We start from the raw sequence: 24,360 nt of genomic DNA on the forward strand, positions 1-24,360 counted from the left end.
ATGCACAGAAAGAGGCTGGAAGAAACATTTTGAAACAGTGACAGCAATGACCTCTGGATGGTAAACTTATAGACAATTTTGATCATTCTCCTGATAGAAATGATACAACTTTAAGATACAAGCAAGTGTTAATTTTGTCAGGAGAAAAAATGTGAGCTGTTTGCTTTCCAAGGGGCGGGGGTGGATCTGATCTTTGAAAGATCTTGCAGAGGAAGACATTTTTCCATCCAAATACCTGCTGATTCCTCTGTGAAAAATCCCACTCACCACCTGAAACAACCATGCCTTGATAACTAAGTGAGATCTCCATTAATAACGGATATGAACGAGGACCCAGGCACATGTACACGGCAACCAGGGGACGGAAATGATTCCACTAAAAACGCAAGACAGTATTTACTGAGTAAGTCACGTTGTATATTCTGAATGAGTTACATGTTTTACGTTATTAGTGCAACCATAGAAACAAAACAGTTAATGTAAAATAGTATTAGACTTTAAGGGAAAAAAAGAGTAATTTCACTCAAGATGGCTGTTGTATTTTTGTGGCCCAAACTAATGAGGACGCACACTCCTCTTATGAAAAATACACTGGCCTAGGAGTTCCCATCGTGGCACAGTGGAAGTGAATCTGACTAGCACCTGTGAGGACAAAGGTTCAATCCTTGGCCTCACTCAGTGGGTTAAGGATCCGGCACTGCCGTGAGCTGTGGTGTAGGTTGCAGAGGTGGCTCAGATCCTGTGTTGCTGTGGCTGTGGTACAGGCCAGCAGCTATAGTTCCGATTAGACTCCTAGCCTGGGAACCTCCATATGCAGCGGGTGCGGCCCTAAAAAGATACACACACGCACACATACACACACACACACAAACACACTGACCTACCTTAGTTCCAAGACCTACACCACTTCTGATCAGTTCACACAATCTAGGAACTAGCTCACCCAGCACCGACACATCAAGATATTGCAGGCACTTTGGGAAGAGAATATATATAAAGTTAACCATAGCAAATAATTAAACCAGTACCACATCTTCAATTAAAAACTGCCCATGTCAACTATGTACCCAACTGGTTTTGACATGAAGTTGAAAAACTGCTGGTTTGATTTTGCTCTGAGGTCAGTGTTAAAACTGTACTACAAACAGGAAAACCATTCATCAGTGGTTCAACATTAAAAACAAAACAAAAGTATTTAAAAAAAATTGATTTATAAAGGAGCAAACAAATAATGATTACCCAAAAAGAAAGGATCTCTCTGGGCCTATTTCCTCTTTATCAAGTCATATTTAATGTGAAAGACCTAGATTAAAAGTGACCTTCTTCCGGGGGCTTGCCCTATCGAACCACCTTATTAATAAAGTTGACTGCTTAGTTGAACTTGCTATACTGTATTTTTGAAAATATCATGATATATATTCTATTACTGAGGAGCATATCTATAAAGTGTTTGCTAACTATTCCTATTTCTTTAAGCTTTCTTCTCCCCCATCATCCAGCTAACATCCTTAGACCATATTTTGTAACAGTTCCCCAGTAAGCACTAAAAAAATTTCATTTTTCTCTTGTCCAGCCTTGTGACCAGCCAAGCAAAACCATTTCCAGCAGCTCACGAGCTCTCAGTTAACCACTCCAGGGCATGCGCAGCAGAGTTGGTTTTGTGACCTAGCCTCTCCTAATCCTTGACTCCAGAAACATTACACCTTGGAACCTCCATGCCAAGCAGTTCCCTTCCTTCGTCTGAACAACCTATCGACACTGCTCAATTCTCTTTCCCTACCTTTTATGCTGCCTACTTCATCAAACACTTCCAGCTTACACCTTCCTAGGTCCTCCCAAAGACGGTGCTCAGGCAGAGACAAACACCTGAACCCTTCTAACAGGCAGGCTGAAACATACACAGATACAGATTTATAGGGCGATCCTTTAATATATTGTTCTCTTATGGAACACAAATCTGGATTAATGGATTCTACTATTTGGAAAAGTACTAATTCCATTTATTAATACAGGAGAAGAAAAGAGAGTTATATTAAGAAAAAACTAGAGTCACAACAGCTGCTTGACACACCCCTTAAATCTCTCCTTCAGTTAATGTAACCTGAAGACTTGGAACAATTACACTGTAAGGCAGGCGAACAAACCGAAACGCTGTCGTGACATGAGGCACTGACCATGTTGATTGTTTCCATCATGGGAGAGGATTTGGCAGCACTGAGTCGGGCACTATCCATCGCAGCCTGAGAACACAAATTCAAGCACATTCAAACAATGAAGAACCGCCACACACTCCCACTGGGCTTTGCTGCCAAAGTAAAGAATATTTTTAAAAATAATGTGGAGGGATTCCTGCTGTGCTACACCAAGTTAAGGAGCTGGTGCTGTCTCTGTGGCCGCACGGGTTTCATCCCCAGCCTGGCGCACTGGGTTAAGGATCCGGCGTTGCTGCAGCCGTGGCAGAGGCTGCAGCTACGGCTTGGATTCGATCCTGGCCTGAGAACTTCCATATGCCATGGGCGTGGCAGAAAAAGGAAAAAAAAAAGTATGGATGCAACAAATTCAAATACAAGTCTGAGTAATTTCTTTTGTCCTACACTCATATACACGTAGAGGCAGCATCTCACCCCAGGTGAGACATTCAGACAACAGTGTGAAATTAACTGCAGTTAAAAAATAACAGTGTGGCTTTGAACAAGTTATCTAAGCCTTCTTGAGCCTCAGGTTCTCCAAGCACTAAATAAAGAAACAGACTAAGTAATTTTCTATCTAAGACACAATTTTTAATTTTACACATGCATTGCTTTAGCTCTGTGAAGGACCTTCATATCTACAATGGTATTTTAGTCAAACTATGGTAGAGGCTGACAACAGCCAGCGAAAACAAATGAGAAAAAAATAGGCATACAGAAGTGACCTGCCTAGGGCTGCCAAGTTTAGACTAGAATTTATGTTTCCAAATTCTCAACGCCCAGGAGGTGGGAACCTAAGGAGGGGCACGATTACTGCTGAAAGAGGAAAAGAGTGATGAACAGAGAAGAAACAGTACTATGAGACACAAAAGGAAAAGAGAGTAAGAGATTAGGATAGATTGTTGAGGCAAGTTAAAAATCAAATAGTGCACTGAGAAAAAACTTTTACAAGTCATATGACAGTGATTTGATATTCTTAATAAAGACAAACATAAAAACATAAACAGTACAAAGATAGACATAAAACAGAAACATACAATCCACAGAAGAATGGCTAACACATTACGAAAAGGCAATGGACAACGCCAGAAACAGGAAAGTGTAAGTCAGAACAATGAGATTCTTGCTTAGGCTGATGTTACTCATGTTGGCAAAGATGTGGAGAAATTAAACATTCATAGGAGTTCCCGTCATGGCGCAGCAGAAATCCATGGGGGAACCATGAGGAACCATGAGGTCGCGGGTTTGATCCCCGGCCCCACTCGGTGGGTTAAGGATCTGGCATTGCCATGAGCTGTGGCATAGGCTGGCAGCTGTAGCTCCGATTCGACTCCTGGCCTGGGAATTTCCATGTGCGGTGGGTGCAACCCTTAAAAGAAAAAAGAAAAAAAAAAAAAAGGAAATTAAACATTCCTAACTTTTGACGCCACAAATCTCTCTCACAGAAGTTCAAAATCACCTCACTATAGAATGCTATACACACATTAAAAAGAATGAAATAGATCTACAAATACATGATATAGTCTTTAAAAAAAAATCAAGTTGCAGAAAAATATTCATAGTCTGATTCTATTTTAAAATTAGCATATTTGGTTTTGTATCCTATAACTACAAAAGAATTTGAAAAAAGACCCAAGAAGCTGCTGACAGTGGATATTTTGCTGGTAGGGGAGAGGCAACTCCTAAGGAACTACTTACTACTCTTCCATGTTCTAATTTTTCACAATAAATATGTTTCATCTGTAACTTTTTTCAAAGAAAAAACAACTCTGATCAGAGACTAGGGAACTACTACAGTATACCTAAAAAGCAGAATAATTTTGGATTATGCCAAAGTCTAGACACAAATCCTCCTGACTTTTAGGGCAGGAGTGGTCCACAGAAGGACTCTGAGGGTGTAGACCCAACCCCTAAAAAATAAACAAATGTGTACCCAAAACTGTGTTAAATCAATGTATTAATGCAGATTTTAAATGGAAGAGTCATTTTCCCTGAACTGCCTCCCTGCCAGCACCCCTAAAAGAATAATGCATGTGGGCACAGGAGTCGAGCTGATTCGGGAGTGGGGAAATATCCCTGGAGTTGGTGCGTTTGTCTAAGGGCCCTGCAAGGACTGTTCAGTATCTTAACAGAGCTCTCCCTTCATGATAACGACCAATACGTCTATGTGGTCAACTCACCTTTTCTTGGTCTGTAGCCCGGAGGCTCAAATAATTGAGAACCTGGGGCTCCAATACACTTAAGGACTCCAACAGGGCTGGGATGAGTTTTGGTGCGTGTGGCTTCAACATGGCTCCTGCACTTTTGCTGATCTTCACAAGGGTGTTAATGCTACAAACACAGAAAACACAACTCCTGAGTCTTAACAAAAGTAACAGGCCCTACAGGTCTCATCATGAGGATATTCTGCACTTTACTTCATTAAGGAACATACGTAGTCTTAGCTCTACATCGTTTTTATTGGTTTGTTTTTTTTTTTTTCACCTTTTTGTAATAGAAAATTTCACACATATAAGAAAGCAGAGAGAACCATAAATGAAATTCTGTATATTCTCCATCCAGTTCAACAACCCACAACCTTCGACCAATTGTGTCTCACTTCTACATCTACTGCATATACACACCATACATACTTTTTTCCCTGCCATTGTAGTATTTTGAAACAGAATTCCCTAACAGAATTTCCTTAACTGTATCGTTAAGAGATCAGGACTCTTTTTCATAATGAAAATATTTCACACCAAAAAATATTAAGATTTTTATTCATTATCATCTAATATCCAAATTTCGTGTTTCACAAAGGTCTTTAAGAGTAGGTTTGTTGGAATCAAACCCAGAGTCCATCCATGCATTGCAATTTACTGCACTTCTTAAACCTTTTTAACAGTGTCCTCCTCCCTCCTCTTCTGTTTGTATAATGAATTTGTCCTCATTGGTTGTATTCTGATGGTGTCACTTAACATGTTCCTCTGTAGATCTGCAGGCTAAATCAAGTTCAGGTTCAAACAAGAACCTTTCATAGGTAGTCTACACATGCCCTGTCCCATCACATCAGGATATAAATAAAGGCTGCTTATCTTTTTTTATGCGGTGAAGAGTGGTCAGTGGGTTCAAGTTCAGTTAGTATGAACCAGCCATCCATGATAACGCTCCCTATCAGCCTTTCACCAGTGGATTGAGGAGCCACTAATGATCATTACCTGAATTGTCTTACTGAGGACAGCAAAATCTTGATATCCTAATTTTACCATTCCTTTGCATTTGTCAGGTGAATCTTTCTAAAAAGAACTTTCCCATACCGACTATTTAGTTACCATGAAATACTGTTGGTACTATTAATTTGATCTAATTTCAAAAGTGAAATAAAAATGAAACAGATGAAGTACCTAGATAGCATTCTCGTTTAAGGAAAAAAAAAAAAAAAAACAGAATTCTTCACTATTGATTTTAATTTAAAAGAGCGACATACGGAGTTCCCCTCATAGTTCAGCCCTAAAAAACCCAACTAGTATCCATAAGGACGCTGGTTCGATTCCTGGTCTTGCTCAGTAGGTTAAGGATCCAGTGTTGCTGTGAGCCATGGTGTAGGTCGCAGAAGTGGCTTGGATCCCATGTTGCTGTGGCGTAGGCTGGCAGCTACAGCCCCATTTTGACCCCTAGCCTGGGAACTTCCATACGCCACAGGTGCAGCGCCCCCCCCCCCAAAAAAAAAGAGCTGTATATATCTTAATGTGTAGGGTGTATTTCCTGAATACTTCATTGCTGCAGGTGTTAAATAGTTCTTTTTAAATCTAGTAATCTGTGATATATTACCCAGTGGTATAACCAACAAGCAAGATACTAAGTACTAGTGAGCATAACAGAATTGGAAGATTTGACTGCTGGGGCAGAGGCCAGTGACAAGAAAATAACATACTTTACTCCAGGCAGAAGCAGAGAGGAAAAGCAAGATTCCAATGAGAACATCTCTGCAAAAACTGTTCTGACTCACAACTTCCCACAAAGGCTCTTGGGTCACCGCAACAGATTCTCCTTAACTCATTCCTCCTCACTTTCAAGAACCTAACATTCAAGAAACCCAATTTCTGCTGGATGGCCGATAACTAAGTAAATCTAATACATTCATTTCATCAGCTGATTCAAACCTGAGGGCTCGAACTTCTGTCACAGGACTCATCATTCCTTTGTCCAGAAGGCAAGGCAGAAGGACAGCAATGGTTTTCTGGCCAGCTGCTCCTTTGGCAGGGTCACACATTTTCACACAAACCTCACATACAAAGAGAATGGAAATTAGGGAAACTGACCCCACACCCAGTAAAGCAATCATCTGACAACACTTCCACTTTCCCATATCCACAGAGAAGACTGAATGATTACTTTCTACGAGACCACAGAGAGAAAAAGAAGAACGAGATCTGGGACTGAGTTCCTGTCTGCCAACAACCAAGCAGAAACGCTGGTAATATATTTTACTTTCTAAGCTTTGGGCTTCTAAGTTGTGGAACAGGAAACAGCTGAAGATGAAATGAGAAAATGTTTAAGAAAGCACTTTCAGGAAGCCGTAAGGTACCATTATTATCAGCAGCAGCAAGAACTTTGGGTGGCAGCATGACACAGATCAAGAACACAAATGCGGAATAAGAAACACTTGGTTTTAAAAAAATTTTACTGCTTATTAACAACATGATTTATGGCAAGATTTATATAGCTAGAATACATTAGAAGTCCTTGGTATATCACAAAATCAAGTTCAAGTGGGAAACTAGTTTCAAAAAGTCTGCCACCTCATAAATATGAAAGGCAGATTAACACATACAGCAACAATAAAGAGCACAGATGTTGCTTGATCTAAATGTAATGTGCTCTTCAAGATCAAGAGAAAGTCAGACCCTCTATAAAGGCCCAGAAAAACTTGCCATTCAAAGAGCCCAGAGATACTTTGTTAAAAAAATACTAGTCTCCTAATGTAATAGCAACCAGTTTCCCATTCACTGTCAAGAACAGTGGACTGTGGAGTTCCCAGTGCAGCTCAGCGGTAAGGAACCCAACTAGTACCCATGAGGATCTGGATTTAAACCCTGGCCTTGCCCAGTGGGTTAAGGATCCAGCGTTGCCATGCGCCGTGGTGCAGGTTGCAGATGAGGCTTGGATCCCGAGTTGCTGTGGTGAGGGCCAGAGGCTGCAGCCCTGATTCAACCCTTAGCCTGGGAATTTCCATACGCCATCGGTGCAGCCATAAAAAGACCAAAAAAAAGAACTGTGGGCTATAAAGTGAAGCACTAACATAGCAACTAATGTCACTTTATGTGACAAAAAAATGTCATTAGTATTACTGTCGCAAAGAATCCTGTCCCACTTCACCCCCAAAATAAGATAAGAGTTTTCACCTTGCTCAGAGTTTTCAAAGCTAGTTCTGCTGCTTTTCGTACAGATTCCTAAAAATAAGAAAAGTATGGTGTCATAAAAGTCAGCATTTCCTTCTCATTTACTGCAAAATGTGTATTTAACTACTTCCAACTCTACACAAATTAGTGAAAAATTCTACTTTCATTACCAGGTAAAAAAAATTATGTTTCATTAGGCTCAATGCCCATTAAGGAACATGTTACCATGCCATACTACTAAAATGTTTTAAATTAGATACAACCTAGTTTGACCTTATAAAAATATAGCTATTAAGTATAACAGTTTAGAAACTGTGGAATCTGAAAGAAGGAGAGAATGAACTTCTTTGCAGAACAGATACTGACTCACAGACTCTGAAGAACTTACAGCCTCCAAAGGAGACAGTTTGGGGGGTGGGGGCATGCGCTGGGGTTGTGGGTTGGAAATCCTATAAAATTGGATTGTGACAATCATTGTACAACTATAAATGTAATAAATTCATTAATAAAAAACTAAACATAATATAAAAGCAAATGTATAAAGCGCTAAGTGAAGATTCTAAAAGACTTAAAAAAATCTCTGATGAATAAAGCTAAAAACCAAAGTGCCTCGTTTTAGGTAAAACTGACGTATCTAAAATTTAGACTGCCGAAGCAAAATTCAGAGAAAGTGGTCATGCATGTTATTTGGGAATAACTGATCAAAGGAAAGTTATCTTGGATTACTTCTAAACTGTTTCTCTGTCTCGAATCAACAGCATCACAAGATACCTATTCAAAGAAAATCAGGCAGTAGGTGCTTTTTTTTTTTTTGAAGTTAATTTAGATCTAAAGATACCTAAACTTGCCAGTTCACAGACACGTCAAGACTGAAACTTTGGAGGAAGATTCTAGTCTTTTAAAAAAACTGTCTGAACTTTGAATTCTGAGATACGTAATACAACACATTTTAACAATTCTGGTTTATATTATTCTACAAGTAAATGCAGATTTCTTTATATAGTACCTTTATATCATCTTGTACTCTAAAGAGAGTTTCCCAAATTTCTGGAAGTTTATCAATGATGTCATCTAGGGGTCTTCCTCTCAATAAATCATTCAGAGCTAAACAGCTGAAAATAAACAATTTGGTTTCAAATATATGACTAAGAAAGCTCACTATTTTACTATGATACATTCATATCAAATAAGAGTATGGATGCTGCCTAGACTTCTAATCCTCACCGTTCACCCCAGGACAGCGGTGATGACTCCCTGCTTGGTGCCTCGGATGTACCACAGGCACACGGCATTTACAGTCATCAAATGTCTGCGTCCCGTGGCTATGACACAACTTCCCTAAGACAACACTCAGTTTTTACTTACCAGTGTACTTCCAGGGCCTAGCTCACTGCCAAGTACATAGCAGGCACTGAATAAACATACATTGTATATGTATAAATAAATGCCACCCTACAAAGTCATGAGAGTATATAAACATATCTTGATGTCTAAGTTAACAAGTGAGCTTGCACTTCTTTAACTACACAAAGTATGATACTTGGAAATTTGAAGGGAAAAAATTTCAATTTTATTTGACTAGTCTTACATTTCCAAAAATGGTACCTGGATTCTCGAACTCGCCACATATTGCTGGTAAGATTCTTAACCAAATCCTGAAGAATTTCTTTCAAATACTTATCCACCTAATGGGAGCAAAAGGATAAAAATGGAAATTCAATATCCATCAACAATGAAATGATTCATCTCAACAGCACTGTGTTTCTGTAGTAATAGCCTAAGCGTCTCTCTAGGCATCCCAGGCTACAACTCTCTCCCCAATTTAGTTGCTAAGGGCTGCTCACCTGATCATCCTAAAATGCAAAGTTGATCCCTTTATTTTCCTCAGCATGTGAGACAAAGTCCCAGCACCCAGGCGTGGATGCGAAGCCTTCCTGGGACCTGCCCAGCTCCCAAGGTCTCCCGTCCTGTCCCACTGCCGTCCCTTGGCACACACTCACTACCTCTACCTCTCCCGTCTCCTACCTGTTTGGCTGACTCCTACTCCCTGAGACCCGAGTCAGACATCGCCTTCACAGACAGAACTGGCCTACTCTGCCCCGGGTTTCCACGGCACCTTCTTAAGGACATCACACCCGAGGACACGGTCACTGTCCTGCCCCATCACACTGAGACCTCATTTAACCTGCCTTTGCATCCCCGGTGCCTTGCACTATGTCTGGCACGTGAAGTATCTGACTGTTCAGAATGAAGATGAATTTAATCTTCTAACCCTCTTTCGTTTTGATACATATGTATCAACTTGGAAATAATGACACACTGATTTGCTTTGTATGCTGAACCTAAGAACTTCAAAACCTATGGCTTTTCCACTCTCATGGACAGCAGAGGCTTTGTTATCCTCACTTATATGTAAGAAAACCAAGGCGGGGTGACTAACTCCCCTGAGATTTAGGTAACCGAAGTCTTTCCATGTCCCCATCTCCAGTGATCTCATCCACACCTGTGGCTTTACCTTCCATTCACATCTCCAGAGCCTAGGCCCGGGCCCTGAACCTGGGTCTCTGATGCCAACCGGCCGATTAGATCTCGGCTGCCCCATTGGCACCAAGTACTCTCCTGGAGCAAAAAAGACTCACCGACCCCTCCAGTGCCTACCAACATCAGACCGGAGAGAGAAGAAAAATCCATGTCATGCAATGCTCAGGGGTGGAGAGCCATGGGAAGGGTCATGGGGTTTATTTAAAGTGAACGAGGATGCCACTCAAGGATTTTAACCCAAAATGCAACCCAATTTGCATTTTTAAAAATCACTTTCGCTGCTGGTAATTAAATGGAGGCGGGCAAAGAGAGGGGAAAGATGACAACCTTCCTGTTCATCGGGGAAGAATTAGGAAAAAAGGGAGTGAATTCAAGAAATACTTTGGAGGAGTTCTCTCATGGTGCAGCAGATTAAGTCTACGCATTGTCACTGCAGCGGCTCGGGTCACTGCTGTGGCACAGGTTTGATCCCTGGCTCACGAACTTCCACATGCCATGGGCACGGCCAAAAAAAAGAAATACTTTGGAAGCAGAATCAACAGAATTTGTTACTGGATTCAGTCGAGGGTGGGGATAAGAGACAATCAAGGCTGACACCCAGCTTCCTGGCTTGGATAAACGGCTGCATGTGGAGGAGAAGGGAGGGAGAGGGTATTTTTTTTTTTTTTTTTTTTTTTTTTTGGTCTTTTGTCGTTGTTGTTGTTGCTATTTCTAGGGCCGCTCCCGCGGCATATGGAGGTTCCCAGGCTAGGGGTCCAATCGGAGCTGTAGCCACCGGCCTACGCCAGAGCCACAGCAACGCGGGATCCGAGCCGTGTCTGCAACCTACACCACAGCTCACGGCAACGCCGGATCCTTAACCCACTGAGCAAGGGCAGGGACCGAACCCACAACCTCATGGTTCCTAGTCGGATTCGTTAACCACTGCGCCACGACGGGAACTCCGAGAGGATATTTTTTTTAAGTCCTGTTCTGGACGTGTTAAGTCTAAGGTATCCTGAAACAACATCCAGGTGACAATGTCAGGCAGGCAGTGAGAAAGGCAAGTCAGGAGTACCAGCTGTGCCTGGGCCAGAAGTATACGACTGGGAAGCATCACCGTCTAGATGACACTTACAAGCCTTGCAACAGATGAGTTCACCTAAAAAGGGAATGTGAAGAGGGTAAAAGATACTCAGAGGCAAGCCCTAAGAAATCGTAATATCTAAAAGTGGAAGAGAATATGAGAGGCAGCCAGATGGGAGAAAACCATATAGGATAATTGCCTGCTTCCTTATCTAACCCCTCAACTAAGTGAGCTCCTTGAAGGCAGGACCCATGGCTGTTCTCCATGTATCGGCAGTAACTACGGACTATTTGTGTGGATATCCATTTGTGTGGATACACTGCCATTTCCTTAACCATCCACACAATGGATATTTAGATTGTTTCATTTTTGAGCTTTCAAAAAATGTTGCCATGAGTACCTTGAAAGATGGAAGCAAGGGATCCATTTGTTTGACCAAAAAAGCACACAGAGTAGAAAGGAAGATGAGGATGGGCTTACATCACGTGTGTCATCTCAGACAAACAGGGTTCACAGATACTTGCCATTGATTTGTCAGTGACCAGTGCATTCCAAATACTTGTCATGGCCTGTCGAATACCAAGGTTGGGATCAAACTGATAACGATAAAGACGAGGAACTAGTTGAGGCAGGAAAGGAGCCAGTTGTTCTCCCGCTCTGGTAGCAATTACATTAAAACCAAAAGCAGCACCCTGAAATAATAATAAGATGAAGTGGCTCAGATACACCTGCTCCAGTAAAACAGTAACATATTAAATATCACAAAATTCTCCCTCCCAGCCTTGTCCCTGAATAGCGTTTGATTTATTGGGTGTCCAGCTTCACCCATCAATAACAGCAGCTATGTAGTGGTCCAGATCGCTCTAATCACAGACTTCTACAAAACACACCGCATATCAATTGTCACTGTCTACCAATGCAGCAGGTTTAACTGAGAGGAAGGAAAAAATAAATCATCCAGCAACAGCACCTTACCTTCCGAGAGTTCCACATTGCATGATGGTTGGCTAGATTCATAAATTTATAGACTAGATCTGGCTGACTAAGATCACTTGCCAGAGAACAAAGCTCCTTGTACGTAGAGAGGCCCTGGCTTGAAAACAAAAAACAGAAAGTATGAAGTAATGTATTTCTTCACCTCCCAACTTATAAAAATTACATTGCGAATGTTACTAGGACATTTTAAAATTATGTTTGCAATAAATTTCTAATACTAAGTTATCTCATTACCACAGAGGTAGAGAACGAGGGTGAGGAAAATACAAGAAGTGGCCTAGTTCAGCGATCAGCAATGGCTGGCAAATGATCTAAGCAGCCCTCATCACCCCGAGAGGTGGCGTTAACTCTTCGGTACCTGTGCACAAAGCCCTCTCAGGATCCTCAGAAAAGACAACTTCTGTCTTCCCTGCATCTTTTCTAAGCTGGAGCATCCCAATCTTGATAACAACTTCTTTGGGTCCTGTTAACTTCCTTCTGAATAAATAATGTTGCTCAAATACCTGATCATTTGCATTATCTTGTGAAAAGTAAGCACTTTTTAAAACTCAGAAGGAGTCTAGAGAGGGGGTCAGTGAAGCTAAACATCGTGGATGTGAAAACACGGAGCTACGGCGAGATGCCCTGAGGCAGGGCTCTGCGGACGCCCCAGCAAGGCCCAGCAAGCTGCTGCTGGACCTGAGGCACTTCAGAAGAAGGGCGCAGTACGATCACAATGGAATAACAGTAACAGAGAGGAACGAACTTGAAATGCCAAGTTGGTGGACTCCAAAGTGCCATTAAGAGCTGCCTCCCCAAAAACTCAGTAGGTGTCGATTCTTCTCTGAGGACCCGCTGGCTGGTAGTTGACAAAACTGCCCTCAGGCCAAGGTCAGGTCCTCCCCCAGAGTAGCCCACCGCCAAGGGCTAGTCAGTGAGGGCGTGAAATGGCCTGAGGAGGGAACACAGAGCAGGGCCTCCCTCCTGACAGGTCAGGATCTCGAAAGCATGGGCAGCAGCTCAGCCCCTCCTTGGCCACCAGCCCTGTCCTGCCTTCTCATTCCCCTGGGGTGACTGCCCTGTGGGACCCTTCGATAAACTTCCAGCACTCAGAGCTCCTTCTCAGTCTGCTTCCCAGGAACGCCAGGCTCTTTCATTGACGTCTTCTCCCACTGACGCACAACGCTTCCCACAAGGGTGGACATCAACTCAGGGAGCGCTCTCTTCGCCGGACGGACAGTGTCTCCAGGGACTGAGTGGCGGATGTGGCCCACTTACCCATCAGGGGTTTTGCCGAGGCTTCCCCCTTGAAACACCACTGTCTCTCCAGAAACTTCATGTTTAGCTCTAAATGAAAACAACGAGCATTTAAATTAGCCTCAAACTTTTCATACCACCATTCAAGGACTGCACACATTTCATCTATAAACTGATAAAAATCAAATTCCCTATCAAGAATCTACGGTGTGCACGAGGTAAAAGTCAACTAACCCTTCCTGTTGTAACCGAGCAGGACCCTGTGAGGCCTTCCCAGGGTGGGCCCCCCGACTCAGTGTTCCACCTGCCTTTTTACCTACAGGAAAACTTTAGTCAAAGAACCAATTTAATCAGAGAAGTGGAAAAAAAGAAAAAAAAAAATACAGAGAAAAAAGAAAACAGTAATAATTCAGCCATTCAGCAAAGTCAACGACCTTCAGTTCTTCAAAGACTATACATCATATCCTAAGCCATGTCCCTGAAGCTGTTTTGCAGGTGCTAAAGCCTCCACCAGGTGGAAGAGGTTGGCTGGATGCTGCCCACAGGCCTGTGGACCCCAGACCAGTCGGAACCAGAGGGTTGAGGATGCTGACTCCCAGTTACCTCACCACCCACCCATCAGGAAAATGTCCATGAGCTGCTGAGCCCCGCTCCTCAAACACCACAAGATTCCTCACTACCCCCTCCGAGGCAGGGGCACAGTCCCTGAGGCACTAGCCTGCTGTGTTCCCCTCTGTGCCTGGCAATTAAAGCTACTTTTTCTGTTGCCTCCAACTCTGTCTCTGCATTTCTATTTGGCATTCGTGTACACAGAGAGGCAGCCAATATTTCGGCAACTCTATCAGTCTGTGAATTTTGTAAAATGAAGTCTAGGGAGGACAAGTAGATGTAAAAACATCCCATACAAAGTTACACTGGATTAAATGCAGTTGCACATTAAGAACCACCCCTCCTACAAGGAAGGTAACATAAGGCAGCAACCAATCACGAGGATGACTGCCCCTCTGGTCCTCTACGCACGTCAGACTGTGCACGACACACAAGCTCCCTCTCCATGTCTTCACTTCCAATTAGCCAACAGTAATTATGGTATTTCCGTAATCCAATGCCTTGCCTATCCCGAAATCATTTCATTTGCAAAACCTGACCTACTGGCATGTTTTTTTTTGAAGCAGTAATTTAGTGTACTTTCTAAACAGTATACATGAGATAATTAAACTGCTATCCACAGCATAGCAATCAATGACTTGCAATGTAGAAAAGACTTAATAAACAGGAAAATCAAAAGCTTAACTCTCCTTCTTCCACTGTACATTCTCGGTATGTGCAAAACCAGCCCGTGTGCTCAAATCTGAAATTTTCCAATTCACCGTACCTTTTGCCAGTCATCAGTGTTTCTACAAGAGTAGAAACCAATTCCTGTTGATCTTGTTCATTGCCCAGTTCATACACCAACCCAAGGCCTTTTGAGGCAACATCTTGGCTAAGTTCTACAGAAAAGTCAGACAAAACAATACTCCTTTAAGAAAAATCTGTCCACTGGCCATCAAGTGGAAAAAAAAAAAAAATTAAACTTGTAACATTAACCCAAAATGTTATCAAATTAAAGGTACAAAAACATCTTCAACCTGCCTGTTTTGTTAACATACTAAGTCATTTCAGTGGACATGACACCAGCAAGTCTCTGTAAATGAGAACTACGTTCACAAAAGATCCAGCTCACAAACCAAGTCAACCCCGCTGGGCCTTAGCGTGCAATGCACAGCGACAGAGGACCCACAGATGCCAGTCACACACGTGAGGGGTAATCACAGGATCTCAGGACACCCATGCGCAATTTTTTAAAATGAAAAGTCAATATCAGATCACATGTTTAAAACAACTTATAAAACAAATCTACTATTTAAATAACACATATATTTTCACTGGCTTCAATCACAAGGAAAGGAATGAGAAGCAGAAGAAAGCTATTATTTGGTAGAAACACTGCTGTTAAAGAAGGCCTCAGCTCCACTTTTAAATGGAAAACTGATCTAATGAATGATCTAAATAACAAATACATAAGAACTGAATTTTCCATAGCCTTCTTTTATGTTCATTAATTAAGATTTTTCAAAATTTAAAATACAAGTCTAGGGAGTTCTCGTTGTGGCACAGAAACGAATCCAACTAGGAACCATGAGGTTGTGGGTTCGATCCCTGGCCTCGTTCAGTGAGTTAAGGATCAGGCATTGCCGTGAGCTGCAGTGTAGGTTGCAGATGTGGCTCGGATCTGATGTTGCTGTGGCTGCGGTATAGGCCAGCAGCTGTAGCTCCGATTGGACTCCAAGCCTGGGAACCACCATCTGCTGCAGGTGTGGTCCTAGAAAAAATTAATTAATTAAATAAAATAAAATACAAGTCTAAATGAATGCATCTACAAAACAGAAACTGACTCACAGATTTTGAAATCAAACTTATGGTTACCAAAGGGGAAACGTGGGGAGAAGAGACAAATTAGGAGTTTGGGATTAACATATAAACACTGATATACATAAAACAGATAACTCACAAGGACCTACTGTATAGCACAGGGAAATCTACTCAATGTTCTATAACAACCTACATGGGAAAATAATTCAAAAAAGAATGGATATATGTATAATGTATATGTAAAACTGATTCACTCTTCTGTACACCTGAAATTAACACATTATATGTCAACTATATGCCAATAAAATGCTTTTTTTTAAGATTAAAAAAATGCAAGTCTAGAGAGGTTAGCAAATCAATTATTTACCAATTACTTACCATCATTCTCTGACAAAACAGAAACAAATGCACTCTGAATTTCTTTAAGATGAGACTGAAAGAAGAAAAAAGGCATTTAAGAACACTGAAGCACTACTTCCTTGCAGGAATAAGAATCTGGCTGTCAGGGAACACAATATCTGCAGTCTTACAACCCAAGGCTGTCACAAACCCTGCCGTGCTCTCATCTTTGAACGTGGCCAATTTACCTAAAGGTTGTATGGCTTACAGGCAGTCTAATGTGCACAGTCTGATCCTCCCTGTCCTTAGCACTTCCTGACTTTACATCTTCAAGTTAAGAATCGGCTTCCAGCCCATATTTATCAGGTGCTACTCTTCATTCCTTCATGCATAGCTTATTTCGAAATATGCACTACTGGGACTTCCCAGCGTGGTGCAGCAGAAATGAATCCGACTAGGAACCATGAGGTTGCAGGTTCTATCCCTGGCCTCGCTCAGTGGGTTAGGGATCTGGCATTGCTATAAGCTGTGGTGTAGGTCACAGACATGGCTCGGATCTGGCGTGGCTTTGGCTCTGGCGTAAGCTGGCAGCTACAGATCTGATTAGACCTCTCCCTAGACAGGGAACCTCCATATGCCACGGGTGTGGCCCTAAAAGGACAGAAGATAAATGCATTACTGGATAATGGCCCTCATATACTTTCCTTCCTTTCAATTATAAATATTTCATAAACAGGTTCCAATAAAGCTGGGTCACCTTTAGAATATGGCTTACCTTCACTTCTTTATGGGCACTTAGCTTCCTTACAAGGGAAAGGAGCCAGATGCAGGCTGCTTGTCTCACATGTGGGTTGGGGCTGGTGATATGCTTATTTAAAATCACATCTAACACCCAGGGGACCACATCATTAACTTTGGCTCCTAGAGGAAAACAAAGAATGATGATAAGCAATTAAAACAATTGAATAGAACTTCATGAAAAAAATAAATTTTAATCAACATTTACTCAATGCAACAATCCCACAACATATTAAGATCTAAATGTTTAAATAAATTGCTGATGGACCTGATACTCATTTCAGAACCTGGCATAAACTAAATAACCTCTCTAAGGTCCTCAGATAACTTTAGTTCCCTAGAATGAAAAATTACTGACATAATGGGGGAGGCTATGCATGTGTAGGGGCAGGGGGTGTGGGAAACCTCTGTACTTTTCTCTAAATTTTGCTCTGAATCTAAAACTTCTCTTTTTTTTCGGAGTTCCCGTCATGGCGCAGTGGTTAACGAATCCGACTAGGAACCATGAGGTTGCGGGTTCGGTCCCTGCCCTTGCTCAGTGGGTTAAGGATCCGGCGTTGCCGTGAGCTGTGGTGTAGGTTGCAGACGCGGCTCGGATCCCGCATTGCTGTGGCTCTGGCGTAGGCCGGTGGCTACAGCTCCGATTCGACCCCTAGCCTGGGAACCTCCATATGCCGTGGAAGCGGCCCAAGAAATAGCAACAACAACAAGAGACAAAGGACAAAAAAAAAAAACTTCTCTTTTTTAAAAAACTACCTTTTTTTACTTATCCCTATTTTCTCTAGTGTTGGCAATTTTTCTTTCTCTACTATATCTTTCCCATCTCCCGTCTAAAAACTAAAACACAGAGAGTTCCCGTCGTGGCTCAGTGGTTAACGAATCTGACTAGGAACCATGAGGTTGCAGGTTCGATCCCTAGCCTTGCTCAGGGGCTTAAGGATCCGGCGTTGCTGTGACCTGTGATGTAGGTCGAAGACAAGGCTCGGATCCGAGTTGCTGTGGCTCTGGTGTAGGCCGGTGGCTACGGCTCCGATTGGACCCCTAGCCTGGGAATCTCCATATGCCGCGGGAGCAGCCCTAAAAAGACAAAAAGACAAAAAAAAAAAAAAAAAAAAAATTTAATTTAAAAATAAAATAAAAACTAACACACAAACGAACCTCTATTGACCTCACTTTTCTCCTCCAACTACCTCAACATTGTTCTCCTGTCCTGTGTCCCTTCAGACTTCCTCAACCTCAGCACTACTGACATTTGGGGGAGGACAGTCTGTTGGGGAGAGCCATCACATGCACTGCAGGATGTTTAGCGGCATACGAGACATGTGACGTCACAGTCTCTGTAACACAGTCAGAAAGTGCATGCTCCCTGCCCCTGCCCTTGCAATCACGAACACCCAGAGTGACTCAGCCCAGAGGCACCTGCAGCAAGACCTTCACTATGCGATGAAGTGCTAGGGGACACAAAACTTGGAACTGCTATGCCCTGACCTCTGGCACTGGCCAAATGCACCAGTGCTCATGAAAAGAGCCCAGGTCTGAGGTAATCGACAGCTCACTCCCCTGCCTGCTTGCTAAAGCACTAGCCAACAGTTCTTGTTCATTTTGCACACGGTCTCCTTTAACCAACTATTTGATAAAACATATATAAATATTGGGAGGGAGAGTTCAAATTGAACATATACATTTTTTGCTTCAAAGGTGATCACAAGAACAGAAGAGAGTTACTAGGGGTTATAAACCAATTAGCTGACTACATGGTACCAGCAGGGGGGGTATATTCTTCCTCAGTCACCAGCCAAGCATCCCGGGCGGCCACGGAGCTGGTTCCTATCGCAGCGCTGGTAATGGCTTCGCCGATAGTGAACTGAAGTTCTATCTGCTTGGCCTGCAATGAAGGAGAAAAAACCAGGAGTCAGAGAGAACATTTCTCGAAAACATCCATTTCCAAGAAAAGGCCGTTGACCATCTTGACTCTCAGCGTGCTTTGTTTTCGCTCTTTTGCCTGAAACTCTCTCAGCGAACTGGATAGTTGGAAAATGAAACAGGCTAAGAGAACGGAGAACACAAGAATGACCTGAGGGTTCTTCTCCCAAGTCCATGTTGCTTGCTCCTCCATCAGGAGAAAACCACTAGGCGGTGCTTTTCAATCTTTGGAAGAATGGAACCATTTACTTAGAGGAGAAGCACACAGACCTCGGTAGAAATTCTGTCTCCCTCCAGTTACATACCCTTATTTAAATTCTGAGCCTCAACTTCTTCACGGGTAACATGAGCATAAATAACACCATCACACACCTCATCAGGCCACAAGGATTAAGCGAAGTTAAGGCACATGAAGCTTCTAGTAGACATCTGACTGCTAGTAACTGGACAGTAACAGCAGGCATTCTCGTTTATTAACACCTCCTCTTTGCACTCTTAAATTACATGATACCTATCTGCAAGTTACCCTCAAATGGGTCAGGAAAAAAACAAGGAATGATAAAGCAAACATGTTAAAGGCTAAAATTTGGTAAATATAGACAAAGGGTTAACAGAAGTTCTTTACATTATGCTTACAAATTTGAAATTGTTTTAAAAATCAAAAGTTAACAGAATTCTCAAATATACACTCAAATGTTTAAAAATCAGATTTAGAACTTTTTTTTTTTTTTTTAGGGGCATACTTGTGGCATAGGGATATTCCCAGGCTAGGAGTCGAATAGGAGCTGCAGCTGCCAGCCTACACCACAGCCACAACAATGCAGAATCTGAGCCACGTCTGCGACTTACACAGCAGTTCATTGCAATGCCAGATCCTTAACCCACTGAGCAGGGCCAGAGATCAACCCGTATCTTCATGGATACTAGCCAGATTCATTACCACTAAGCCACAACAGAACTCCAGATTTAGAAATTCCGACACGTTTCACAATTATGAATCACTGACTCATGGAACTGGACCTGTCTTAGCTCGCTTTGGTCTCTTTCTCTATTCACTGTGAACTGGAAGAGACTTAAGAACAGGAGAACAAAAAGAGAAAGAGGAACAAACAGCATGAGGGGTACAGAAGCCCTGACCTTGGGGAGAGCTCTGAAAAGCACAGACAACAGGTTAGCCTTTCCCAGGCTCAAACTGCTAAAGGCTCTAGCCTTACTGAGGTGTCAGGGGCTGATACCTCATGCTTCCTACTCTGAGGAAAAAAGATTTCAGGGCTTCAGTCCTACAGCTTCCATGGTCATCTCTAAGCTGAGAAAAGGTATCTCAATACAGAGACCCCCACATTAGAGATTCATTTCACATGCCTGTTTTTACATGTTTACATGTAAGTTACAAGATTCCTGACATTACAAACAAAAACAAAACTCCCTAATTCCATTTGTAAGTTAATAGCTAGACTCTGCTTTAAATACTCTAAAGATTGGGTGAAGAGAATGCAACAAATCAGGCACATGGGAATCATTTTATTATCATTCTCTCTACTTCTGGGCATGTTTGAATTTTTCCATAATAAAAAGTTAAAAGAAACCAAAATTCTTACCCTGTCATCTCTCCACCATGTTTTGAGCTTTCCATATTTCTGTACTTCTAAATGCTTAAAATAATGTTTTCAGCAGCAAGTTAAGATCAAGACAAACCTTCATTTATTTAAACAAAACTGGAAGAAACCCATCTCTATCGTAGACTTAAAAAAAGAAAAAAGCAGGTATCACAAGCTTTTCCCCAAGAGGTTGCAACGTCAGGGAGACTCATCTCCTATCAAAAAACTTCACCTTAAAAATACTGAATCAAGAATGCAGAGACCTGGGGAGTTCCCACTGTAGCTCAAAGGGTTAAAGACCCAATGTTGTCTCTGTGAGGATGCGAGTTCCATCCCTAGCCTCTCTCAGTGTGTTAGGGATCCGACGTTGCTGCAAGCTGTGGCGTAGGTTGGATCCAGCGTTCTCGTGCCTATGGCATAGGCCAGCAGCTGCAGCTCTGATTTGACCCCTAACCTGAAAACTTTCATATGCCACATGTGCATCCATAAAAACAAAGGAAAAAAAAAAGAATGCAGAGACCCAAATCCTAATACAGGCTCTATCACTCAGCAGCCTTATCACCCAATCCCGCCGCCCCTCTTTCTTCCTTCTCATCCTTCAAGGCCCAGCAGCATCTTGGCCACCACACAGTAGGCACCAGCCCTCCCAGACAAAGACTCAGGCCCTCCTTTGTGAGTCCACTGCCTGACATGCAGTGGCTCTTCATTGAGTTACTCTTCCAAACTTTTTTGAGGTCCTACCACTAAGATCGCACTGCCAGGCCCCTCTTTTATAAAGGCGGGGAGGGTAGACTTTGCCCTCAGTCTAGTAGGCCAATAGAAATTATGGTAAATGTTAAAAGAAAAGTATGGGAGTTCCCGTCATGGCTCAGCGGTTAACGAGCCCAACTGGCATCCATGAGGACTCGGGTTTGATCCCTGGCCTCGCTCAGTGGGTTAAGGATCCGGCGTTGTTGTGAGCTGTGGTGTAGGTCGAAGACGCAGCTTGGATTTGGTGTTGCTGCGCCTCTGGCATAGGCTGGCAGCAACAGCTCCGATTAGACCCCTAGCTTGGGAACCTCCATATGCCGTAGGTGCGGCCCTAAAAAAGACAAAAAAAGAAAAAAAAGAAAAGTATGGAAAGGCACAGATAATTAAAGACTCTACTCTAGTTTGAGGGGTGGGGAGGTTTTCAGAGGGGTGCAGCAACAACCCGAGAAAGAAGAGGAGGTATGGGTCTTTCCAAAGCTCAGAGCAGGAGTTCCCTGATGGCCTAGCAGGTTAAGGGGTCCAGCGCTGTCACTGCTATGTCGGGTCACTGCTGTGGGGCAGGTTCCATCTCTGATCCAGGAATGTCCATAGGCAGCCCCCCACCCCCCGAAAAAAAAAAACAAAAAACAAACTCAGAGTACACAAGGACAAAGAGGCTGGTATACAAAAATGTAAGTGACAAGAACCAAGGACCAATCAGGGCCAGATTAGGCCACATTACAACACTTATCACACTGGCCACCAACTATCTACTTGGAGGTCTTCTTCACCACACTGGACATTTCTGTAGACGATAGAAGCCAAGTCACTAGATTCAATACCGGCAACCACGGCCACCCAGCTGACTAGGTAACTTTCCCCTTCTACCCATGCCGCACCACGCTTTATCAAAAATCATGAGAAAAGGACTTTCCCACATAGGTGATGTACTCAATGCTTGACTACCACAGTAATGAGCCCAAGGCTAGGACTCAGTAAGTACTTGCTACATAAATGAGCAAATGTTTAATTCAAAACCTTGTAGCATGCAAAATTCCAGCTAAAAAAATGCCTTCTGTTTGAATGGCTAACAATCAGATAGCAATATAAATACCTCCACAGAATCCATCAGACCTTGCAAGAGGAGTTTCTGGTGAGGAAAATCTCCATCTCCAACAGGAAAATATCCCAGTGTTTGGATAGCTCGTTCTTTCATCTGGAAGAATAGAGAATGTTTTTAAAAAACAAAGTATACAACAACTCAATCCCAGAACATTTCCAAAATGAGGAGACAGGGAGAGGGAGTCTGTCTATCTGCAACAGGGTGAGCATTTGGGGTTTTCTTTTTTTTTAGTATCCAGTTTTACAGCATTATGTCTGTAAGACATTGGAGACAGAAAGAAAGAAAACTGAGTTCATTAAGGGTCCAGAGCTGCAAAAGAAAAAAGAATAGTCTTTAGGTTCATTTTCCTACAAACTGTAACAGTTACAAATGCAGGTTCTGGGCCCAGAGTCACAACTCGAACATGTTAGTACCCTTTACAGCTCTGTGATCTTAGGCAAATTACTCAACCTCTCTGTGACTCTATTTCCTTAACTGGGAAAACAGAGATGACAACTGTTATCTACTTCACTAGACCTTTTAGGGATTCAATTAATTAATGCATGTGAAACATTCAGCATACGCTTGGCAGATTCCAAGTGCTCAACCATGGATGGTAATGATGGTTAATAACAGCTAATAAATACTACACTTTGATCTTCTTAGAAAGTTTTAAACAGTAGCTAGATGAAGAATAAAGTAACATATTTATTAAACTTGTAATTAATTGATTTTTCTCCACATTAAATCACCTTATACATCAACATAGAGGTGCTCTTATCACAAAGAAAAAATTTTAAGCCTATGAAAGTTTTTACTGAAAAATTATAAATGCCCTTTTCCTCAGAGATTACTCGTACTCTACTTACGAATACCCAGATTTCTTAAAACCAAATTGGCTGTAAGAAGTTAAATTTAGATTTGGTCTAAAATTACAAAAATCAAAAAACTATTTCACAATGTATTACCTACTTTTTGCATGACAAAAGAAGTACCTGATGCATTTCACAATGACCCAAATCTTAATGGTTACAGGCCTAAACTGAAGTCACTGGGTCAAAAGCTGTGCACAAGTCATGCCCACTTAAAAATTCAACAGTCAGCTGGACTTTTTTTTTGTTTTGTTTTTTGTTTTTTAGGGCCACACCCACGACATATGGAGGTTCCCAGGCTTGGGGTCCAATCAGAGTTACAGCTGCCAGCCTGCACCACAGCCACAGCAACGCAGGATCCAAGCCGCATCTGCAACCTACACCACAGCTCACAGCAATGTCAGATCCCTAACTCACTGAGCAAGGCCAGGGATTGAACCCACAACCTCATGGTTCCTAGTCGGATTTTGTTCCTCTGTGCCACAACAGGAACCCCTGGACTGTCTTCTTTATGTTACCACTTGTTCCCACTAAACTCTTCTTCCAGGTGTAATGCCATCCATCCTTTCTGTGATTGCATTTTTACTCATTTATCTGTGAATGGAAAGAATTTTAGAAAGAAGGATAAAAAGGAGAGACTTGCCTTATTTGTTTCTTTACTGGAGGGTATTCTATTTAGCAGGCTTTCCACAAGATGCAGCTTGGTGAAGCCAGATCCCTCACTGGGGATGGGCAATGGACCATTTCTACCAATTTCACCCAGAGCTGTACAGGCAGCAATTGCCAGGAGGGGTGAGGTACTGTCCAAAAATGAGCCTGTAAGCATATTCAGACAAAAGAGAGAATTAGATATTATTACCCCTGTGATCCAAACCGACCAGCAAGGTACTCCAGATTTTTTAAAAGAGCAAAATAAAATCAAAGTCTACAACATTTTCCAGTTGATAACTTGTTAGCATTTATTTAGAAATAAAACACCAGAGAGTAGTGTCCTTTCTTACTGTTTAAATTTTTTCCCATAATCATCTCTGTTAACTAGAAACACGCAGGGAAAAAAATATAGAAAAACTAGAGTATTTTCACGGTTATTAAAAACACAATTTATTGAGCATCTAGATTTTGTGAAAAAGCTTGAGTGTTTAGAGTGCAAAGCTATAAAAAGAAATTATAGAAAG

General features: G+C 42.2%; 1 protein-coding gene across 5 annotated transcripts in view; it reads right to left on the reverse strand.

The window, feature by feature from the left end:
- KIAA0368 (KIAA0368 ortholog) overlaps nt 1–24,360 on the reverse strand; it is a 103,382-nt gene that overhangs the window by 13,270 nt on the left and 65,752 nt on the right. For all 5 annotated transcript variants that reach the window (XM_021067464.1, XM_021067473.1, XM_021067461.1 and 2 more), the window contains 16 exons: nt 23,829–24,001; nt 22,326–22,427; nt 18,723–18,846; nt 16,939–17,084; nt 16,203–16,257; nt 14,788–14,902; nt 13,434–13,502; nt 12,156–12,273; nt 11,705–11,872; nt 9,179–9,258; nt 8,580–8,685; nt 7,577–7,624; nt 6,335–6,456; nt 4,370–4,520; nt 2,175–2,240; nt 885–974 (listed from right to left, as the gene is read on the reverse strand). In XM_021067464.1, coding sequence (XP_020923123.1) covers nt 885–974; nt 2,175–2,240; nt 4,370–4,520; nt 6,335–6,456; nt 7,577–7,624; nt 8,580–8,685; nt 9,179–9,258; nt 11,705–11,872; nt 12,156–12,273; nt 13,434–13,502; nt 14,788–14,902; nt 16,203–16,257; nt 16,939–17,084; nt 18,723–18,846; nt 22,326–22,427; nt 23,829–24,001 — 1,733 coding nt within the window. The remainder of the gene's footprint in view (nt 1–884; nt 975–2,174; nt 2,241–4,369; nt 4,521–6,334; nt 6,457–7,576; nt 7,625–8,579; nt 8,686–9,178; nt 9,259–11,704; nt 11,873–12,155; nt 12,274–13,433; nt 13,503–14,787; nt 14,903–16,202; nt 16,258–16,938; nt 17,085–18,722; nt 18,847–22,325; nt 22,428–23,828; nt 24,002–24,360) is intronic.

Source organism: Sus scrofa, chromosome 1 (assembly GCF_000003025.6).
Source record: "Sus scrofa isolate TJ Tabasco breed Duroc chromosome 1, Sscrofa11.1, whole genome shotgun sequence".
Classification (NCBI taxonomy): domain Eukaryota; kingdom Metazoa; phylum Chordata; class Mammalia; order Artiodactyla; family Suidae; genus Sus; species Sus scrofa.